The 8,871-nt window shown below is 46.5% G+C and overlaps 1 protein-coding gene across 1 annotated transcript in view; it reads right to left on the bottom strand.

Moving 5' to 3' along the window:
• nab (NGFI-A-binding protein homolog) overlaps positions 1–8,871 on the bottom strand; it is a 362,254-nt gene that overhangs the window by 97,865 nt on the left and 255,518 nt on the right. The window contains exon 6 of the mRNA XM_086542106.1: positions 6,006–6,047. Coding sequence (XP_086398232.1) covers positions 6,006–6,047 — 42 coding nt within the window. The remainder of the gene's footprint in view (positions 1–6,005; positions 6,048–8,871) is intronic.

Raw genomic sequence — 8,871 nt, forward strand, 5'->3', positions numbered from 1 at the left:
TTTTCAGCCGACATTTAAGCAGCTTTATTACTAATACGCTTTTAATACAAAAGCGATAATCTTTTTTTTTTATTTTTCATTTTTTATTTTGTTCCTTTTCGCTCAATTTTTTTTTTTTTTTTTTTTTTTTTTTTTTTTTGAGGGCAACCGATTTTCCAGTCGTTTTTCCTCCTGCAAATCGGTTGACTATTTTACTTTTAATCTGATAATCTGGCGTACGATTATCAGTAAGTGTGTCCCGCGATTTTGACAGATTTTGAAGGATTTTGATGGATTCCTGTTCGTCTGGAGATGAACTAAAAGGCGATAATAATAAGCGATAATAATAATAAATAATAAATAATAATAAAATAATAAATAATAATAATAAAATAATAAACGAGAGGATAAGGAAATAAAATTAATAATTCTACTGAGATAAAAAAGGAAGCATAACTAACGCAAAGTAATTGATATGTAAATGATTACATATAACGTAAAGGCTATGACAGTTTTTATAATACGTAAGATCTGACTAGAAATATGCAAAATTAAGGAAATTAATTAAGATAAATATAATCATTATAATATTACGAGAAATTGAATGGAATAATAATGAAAAAAAAAATAAAATTATAACGTGAAGAAAAATAACCGATAGAAATAACGAGATGAAGCGTATTATTATATAAACCAACTTTGCATATTAGAAACAAATAAAATAAAGTATTTTCTTGGAACGCAGACTTATGGTTGAGAATTGAAACGTATTTTTATTTTTATTCAAATCATTATCATCATTCCTATTTTGAAAAGGAAAATCATGTGATGAAAAGAACACGGGACGAAAGGGAAAAATATGATAAAGAGCAAGAGGTATAGAACGAGAGACTTAGACAGAGAGAGACAGACAGATAGATAGATAGAAGGAGGGATAAATAGACAAAATAAGAGAGAGAAAGAGAGAGAGAGAGAGAGAGAGAGAGAGAGAGAGAGAGAGAGAGAGAGAGAGAGAGAGAGAGAGAGAGAGAGAGAGAGATAGACAGAGAGAGAGAGAGAGAGAGAGAGAGAGAGAGAGAGAGAGACTGAGAGAAAAGATGATGAGGTGAGAGAAAAGAGGAGATTGAGGAGGAGAGAGAGAGAGAGAGAGAGAGAGAGAGAGAGAGAGAGAGAGAGAGAGAGAGAGAGAGAGAGAGAGAGAGAGAGACCGAGAGAGCAAAACGAACAGACAAGAGAGAAAGAGTGAGAAAGAGAGAGCGAAAAAACACACATGATGAATAATGAATAACACAAAGGAAGTTTTTTTTCTCTTATGCTTGTTGGATCGGTATTCTAATACGCCTCTCCCCCTCCCCCTCCCCCCACCTTTTCCCCCACCTCTTCCCCCCCTGACCCCTAAGCCCCCTACCCCTCCCCCTCTCACCCGTGCCCACCTACCTACCCCCCCACCCCCTCCTTCTAAAGGGATAGAGGGAGGAGGAAACGCAGAGAGGAGATGGAAGAGACGGAAGAAGAAGGGGAATAGAAGGGGGAGAGGGAATATTATAAGGACGGAGGGATGTGGAGGATAGGAGGAGAAGAAAAAAAGAGAGATAAGAAGTAAGATAGTAAAGGTGGAAGAAGGAGAAGGAAAAGGAAGTAGTTGGGAGGAGGGGGAGAGAAGGAAAGAGGGAAGGAGGAAACGGAAAGAGGGAAGAGGGAAGAGGGAGGAAGGCGGAGAGAGAGAATAATAATAGAGAAGGGAGGTCAGAGGGTAGAAAGATGAAAAAAAAGAAAAAAGGAGAAAGGGAATGGAGAATGGATATAGGGGATAGGGGATAGGGGATAGGGGGAGAGGGAGAGGGGTATGGAGGGGGAAAGGGAGGGGGGAGGGGGGAGGGGGGGTTGCCTCGTTAAGAACAAGAGACGATATTTGATTCTCGCAACTGGTCAGCCTTCTTTCAAATGCCTTTTCTTCGCGTCCGCTCGCCCGGGCTGACCGGTGCCTCTCAACGGCGGTACAAATCCTTTTCTCTTTCATCTTCTTTCTTTTTTTTTCTTCTTCTAATTCTTTCTCTTCTTATCCTTCTCTTTCTTCTTCTCTTTCTTCTTCTTCTTCTTCTTCTGCTTTCTTCTTCTTCTTCTTCTTCTTCTTCTCCGTCGTCGGTTTTTTTACTTATTTATTATTATTATTATTTTTTTATCTTTAATCGATTTCTCTTTCTATCTTTCTTTCTTCTTCTTAATCTTCTTCTTCTTCTTTATCTTCATCTCCGTCGTCTTTTCTTTCTTTCTCTCTTTCTTTCTTTCCTTCTTTCTCCTCGTTTTCTTCTTCTTCTTCTTCACCGACGACCAGAATTTCATATTTTCTCTCTCTTTTCACCATCATTTCCAACCATTTAATGAAACCAGTAAAAGAAAAAGAAAAAAAAAAAAAAAAGAAAAAAAAGAGAGAGAGAGAGAGAGAGAGAGAGAAGATAGCACGAGATGTGAGAGGGAGAGGAGAGAGACGAGGACGAGAGAAGAGGAGAGTGGAGGAAGAGGGAGGAGATGAGGAGAGAGAGGGTAAGGCGAGAGAGCGAGAGAGAGAGAGGAGAGGAGGAAGAGAGAGAGAGAGAGGAGACGATGAGAGAGGGAGAGTGGAGAGTGGAGGAGGGTTAGAGAAGAAGTTGAGAGAGGGAGACGAGTGAGAGAGAGAGGAGAAGAGAGGGATGATAGAGAGGAGGAGGGATAGAGGGAGAGAGAGAGAGTAGGAGAGAGAGGGGAGATGAGAGGAAGGAAAGAAGAGAGAGGGGAAGTAGGAAAGAAGAGAGAGGAGAGAAGAGAGGGAGGAGACGGGAGAGAGAGATGAGAGATGAGAAGAGAGAGAGAGAGAGAGAGAGAGAGAGAGAGAGAGAGAGAGAGAGAGAGAATCCCCTATAGAAAAACAATAATGAAAAACCCGCACCTCGTGACCTGAATTGAACCCCGACAGCCTGAAGAGCCTCAAGCAAGACTCTGTTGCTCGAGGAGGAGCGCCGCGCCGCCTGTTCCTCGACGTCCGTCCGTCCGTCCCTCCGACCCTCCCTTCCTCCCTCCGTTCCTCCCTCCCTCCCTTTCTCCCTCCCTCCCTCTCTCCCTCCGTCCCTCCCTCCCTCTCTCTCTCCCTCTCTCCCTCCCTCTTTCTCTCCTTCCCTCCCTCCCTCCTCCTATCCCTCCCTCCCTCCCTCCCTCCGCGCGGGGACGTCACCTCACGTCATCCAGTCGTCCATTGGGCTTCTTGCGAGGAAGAGGACGCAGAAGAAGAAGAAGAAGAAAGAGAAGGATAAGAAGAAGAAGAAGAAGAAGAAAGAGAAGGATAAGAAGCAAGACGATAATGAAAGGATGGCCGAGGATGATTATATTTTTTTCCCCCGATTGTGCTTGGCTAGCGAAGAAAAATGGGAGGAGGGGAGGTGGAGTGGAGGGGGGCGGGGAGGTAGGGAGAGGGGGGGATGGAAGGGGGGATGGAGGGGTGGGGGGGGGGTGGAGTGGAGGGAAGGAGGAAGGGAGGAGAGAGATGAGAGTAGAGAGATGAGTGGAGAGAGGAGTGAGAGAGAGTGGAGAGAGGAGAGAGAGAGAGAGAGATGAGAGGGAAGGGGGGAGAGATAGGGATGAAAAGAAGGAATAGAAATATAGATAGATAAATAGATAATAGATAGATAGATAGATAGATCGAGAGAGAGAGAGAGAGAGAAAGAGAGAGAGAGAGAGAGAGTAGCGAGAGGAGAGGGCAGAGAGTGAGAGAGAGAGAGAGAGAGAGGAGAGAGGAGAGGAGAAGAGATAGAGAGAGAGAGAGAGAGGAGGGAGAGAGAGAGAGAGAGAGAGAGAGAGAGAGAGAAGAGAAGAGAGAGAGAAGAGAGAGGAGAGAGAGAGAGAGAGAGAGAGAGAGAGAGAGAGAGAGAGAGAGAGAGAGAGAGAGAGAGAGAGAGAGAGAGAGAGAGAGAGAAAGAGAGAGAGAGAGAGCGCAAAAAGAAGAGAGAGAAAAAAAAAAGAACAAAAAAAAAAAAAAAACGAGGCAATCATCGAAGGCACATCTCTTCGCATCCCAATTATTCCCGCAGATCCTGACGCAGATCCTGACGCTGACGCTGACCCGGCAGAGCGCTGACATCCTCGACTGACAACCATGTCACCGAAGACTATGCGCGCTAACGGACGCCGATATCTCCGCTCTGTCAATACGATTCGAGTCGAAATATTTATGTTAATGACCCCGTCCCGCCCGCCATTAGCCTCGCTCTGCATGTGTTTGGCCGCCCCCGAGTCAATACGCCGCTGTTATGATTCTGTGAATAATAATAACAGCTCCTAATCGTTAATTCAGTGCCCTCGGCCTTAGCAAACAGACTTGAGACGCTAATGGGCCCTTCACGTAAAGACATTAAAGGCTCTATAATAGAGCTTGCGAGTCTTCTTACCAAACCGATCACACGAAGAAGCTTTTACGGAGGAGAGCGGGGCAAGGGGGGAGGGGGGGGGGTTTGGATCGTGTAGAGGTCGGTGGTGGGGGGGGGGGTTGTGGGGGGGCTGGGGGGGGTGGGGGGTGTGGGGGCTCGGGGGGAGGGGGGGGGGTTGGGGGGGGCGAGGGTGGGAGTTTTGTGGGGGGGGGGTGGGTGGGGGGTGGGGGTGGGGGGGGGTTGGGGTGGGGGGTGGGAGGTTTTGGGGGGGGGGTGGGGGGGGGGGGGGTGGGGGGTTTTTTGGGGTTGGGGGGGGTTTGGGTGGGGTGGAGTGGGGGTTGAGGGGGGTGGGGGTGGTGTGGGGGGTTGGGGGGGGGTTGGGGGGTTGAGGGGGCCGGGGTGTTTGAGGGGGGGTGGGGGGGGGCGGGTGTGGGGGGGGTGGGGGTGGGGGGGGAGGGGGGTGGGTTTGTTGGGGGGGGGGGGGGTGGTGAGGGGGGGGGGAGGTTGGGGGGGACTTGGGGAGGGTGGGGGGTTGGGGGGGGGGGGTTGAGGGGGGAGTTGGGGTGGTGGTTGGGGGGTGGGTGTGGGGGGTTTGATGGGGGTTGGGTTGAGGGGGGTGGGGGACGGGGGGGGGGGACGTGGGGACTTGGGGGGGTTGGGGGGGATGGGGGGGGGGGGGGGGGAGGGGGGGGTTTGAGGGGGGAAGGGGTTGAGGGGGGTGTGGTTGGGGAGGGGGGGGTGGGGGGGGGTTGGGGGGGGGGATGGGGGGTGGGGTGGGGGGTTGAGGGGGGGGGGGTGGGGGTTGGGGGGGAATTTGGTGGGGGGGGTTGGGGGGGGGGGGGGGTGAGGGGTTTGCGGGGGTTGAACATTGGGGGGGGGGGGTTGGGGGGGGTGGGGTTAGAGGGGGGTGGGGTGGGTTGAGGGGGGGGGGGGGGGGTTGGGGGGTGGGGTTGGGGGGGTCGGGGTTGGGGGTTGGGGGGGGGGATGGGGGTGGGATGGGGGGTGGGTGGGGGGGGGTTGGGGTTGGGGGGTTTGAGGGGGTGGGGGGGGGGTTGAGGGGGGTTGGGGGGGGTTGGGGGTTATGGGGGGGTTGCGGTTTGGGGGGTTGGGGGTGGTGGTGGGTGGGGGGTGGGGTTGGGGGTTGGGGTGTGGGTTGGGGGGGGGCTGGGGGGGGACTTGGCTTTCCATCAACACATGCTAAGGAGAGGAATGATGTGAACAAGTGCTGTAACAGGTGATGGAATGAAGATCTGAACAGAGGAATCTGAACAAATAATTGTGAACATTGTGTTTTATGTTTTGCAGAATATACTGATATTAGTAACAATAATAATTATAGTGATTATGAAGTGACAAATAGTGATCGCACATGATTAAAAAACGACAGCGACAGCAGCAACAATGATGACAATATCGATAAACCAAATAACAACAAAGCAAAAAACAAAACAAAACAAACAAACAAACAAACAAACAAAAAAAAGCAAAATGGAACAAAAAAAAAAAAAAAAAAAAAAAAAAAAAAAAAAAAAAAAAAAAAAACGAAAAAAAAAAAAAACGAAAACGAATCAAGGAAAGAAAGAAAGAAAGACACACTAAAGAATCTCAGAATAATAACAAAGTACTCACATGGTTCGCGCGTCGCCTTAGCCCTCACGTGGCACATGCGGGCTGCCGGAAGACCACGTGATAGACAAAGGCAGTGATAGACATACAGGCCGGATACCAGAGGCCGGATACCAGAGGCCGGATACCAGAGGCCGGAGTGGGCTTTTAGACAGAGGGTGTGGCCGGATTACAGAGATAACCTTTTTTGGAGATTTGGAAGGGTCGGATTTGAGGAGAGAGGTCGGATGAGAGAGAGACTTATTTCTTATAAGGAGGCCGGATGAGAGAGGAGTGGGATGAGAGAGAGAGGGGGGTGGGGGGGGGGGGGGAATAACTTTATTTTTATTTTTATAAGGAGGGCCGGTGTGAGGAGAGGACTTAACCATTTTCTTATAAGGAGGCCGGATGAGAGAGACTTATTTCTTATAAGGAGGCCGGATGAGAGAGACTTATTTCTTATAAGGAGGCCGGATGAGAGAGACTTATTTCTTATAGGGAGGCCGGATGAGAGAGACTTATTTCTTATAAGGAGGCCGGATGAGAGAGACTTATTTCTTATAAGGAGGCCGGATTAACAGAATTTGGGCGGTCTCGGCTTTGTGGAGGCCGGATGGTGTTTTCTTCAAGTGAGGCGGGGAAACAGAGGACTTTTGACACTCTAAAAAATTGCCGGATAAATGGTAGGATGCTTTTAGATCTTTTCCATCAACATACATACATTTTTCAAGGCCGAATTTCGAACAAGGGAATGCCGGATTTTGGAATCATTTCGAACAAGGGAAGGCCGGATTTTGGACATTTCGAACAAGGGAAGGCCGGATATTGGAATGAGTCAATCAAAATGAGCGTTGATCGGTTACCACAGGCTGGATAGCACACACCCCACATTTTTTTTGGAGTGTATATGTGTAGGAAACACCTTCATTCTAATCTTTAGGCCTACATTGTACAGATCCGCAAGATATGCCTAAACCCAGAAACTGATACACAAAAAGTAATTCACCAAGGAAAAAAAAAGACAAAAAAATAGGAAAGAGAGAAAAAGAGAGAGAAGAAAGAGAGAGAGAGAGAGAGAGAGAGAGAGAGAGAGAGAGAGAGAGAGAGAGAGAGAGAGAGAGAGAGAGAGAGAGAGAGAAGAGAGAGAGAGAGAGAGAGAGCGAGAGATGAGAGAAGATGAGATACGAGAGAGAGGTGGGAGAGAGAGAGAGAGAGAGAGATGAAGAGAGGAGTGAGCAGAGGAGAGGGGGGTGGGGGGGGGGGGGGAGAGAGAGAGAGAGAGAGAGAGAGAAAGAAAAGAGAAGGAGAGAGAGAGTTAGAGAGAGAGAGAGTCAGTGAGACGAGAGAGAGAGAGAGAGAGGAGAGAGAGAGAGAGAGAGGAGAGATGAGAGAGAGAGAGAGATTGAGAGAGAGAGAGAGAAAGGAAGATGAGATAAGAGAGAGAGAGAGAGAGATGGAGAGAGGAAGAGTCTGAGATGAGACAGGAGAGAGAGAGAGAGAGAGAGAGAGAGAGAGAGAGAGAGAGAGAGAGAGAGAGAGAAAGAGAGTAGGCCTGTTGAAGAGTCGCTAAACATTTAAGGAGCCGGTTGAGGATTAAGAGAGCCGTGCATCGGATTAGGCCCAAATTGGCTCATATGCAGATGCATCATGTCAGAGGTTGCAACGGGGGGTGGGGGGGAGGGGAGGAAGGAGGAAAGGGAGGATAGTTGTGGGAAAAGGGTGGTGGTGGTGGGGGGGGAAAAGGGAGGAAGGTAGGGGAGAAATGGGAGGAAATGGTGCAAAGGGGGGAGGGGGGGGCTTAGGAGGGAGAGGGGAAAATGAGGGGGGGGTGGGGCGGAGAGGGGGGGAGGTGGTGATCAATGTTGATTATGCCACCACACTGATCACCGAAGGCTACTAAGGGGAACGTACCTCCTCTCAGCTGCATTATTGGATCTAAGTGTATCCTCGTTGCCGAACTGTCACCCCCCTCCCCCTACCTCCTTGCCCCTACCCCCTCTCTTCTCTTCTCTTTATATTCATATACATGCATATATATATATATATATATATATATATATATATATATATATATATATACATATATAACTCTCATATCACATATATATATCTATTCATATATATATATATATTTATATATATATATATATATTCTATATATATATATATATACATATATTATATATTTATATATATTTATTATATATACTATATATATGTATACTTACAAATATGATAGATAGAGTTTTAGATGGATTTAATTATGTATATATATGTATATGTATATGTATGTTATATATATATATATAACATATATATATGTCTATATATTTTATATATATATATATATATGTATGTATATATTGTATTATATATATATACATATATATACATATATATATATAATATATACATATATATAATATATATATTATATACATAGTATATATATATTCTATATATAATATATAGTGTACATTTGTAAATACATACATACCATACATTGTATTATATCTATATATATATATATATATATCTATATATATTGTATAAATATATTATTATATATACATACACACACACACAGACATAAAGGAATAAGGCCCAAAAACGTACATGCCATTCGAATCTAATCATCCCCATCACCACCATCACCACCATCACCACCATCACCACCATCAACATGATCCGCGTGCATTGTTGCAGATATGACTTGCGCGACCCTAAAATCGATGAGATAAGGCAGCCCCTTCCCTCGGCCTCCGATGCAGCAGTTACGAAAAAGATTATGCAATAAAAAAGAAAAAGAAAAGGAAAAAAAAAAAATCCTTCCTTTAGGGGTACTTGCAATGGATGGCTGCAACCCTATGCAGTTTGAGGGGATGGGAAG

Source organism: Penaeus japonicus, unplaced genomic scaffold (assembly GCF_977035675.1).
Source record: "Penaeus japonicus unplaced genomic scaffold, GWHDUDI00000001_assembly GWHDUDI00000011, whole genome shotgun sequence".
Lineage (NCBI taxonomy): Eukaryota > Metazoa > Arthropoda > Malacostraca > Decapoda > Penaeidae > Penaeus > Penaeus japonicus.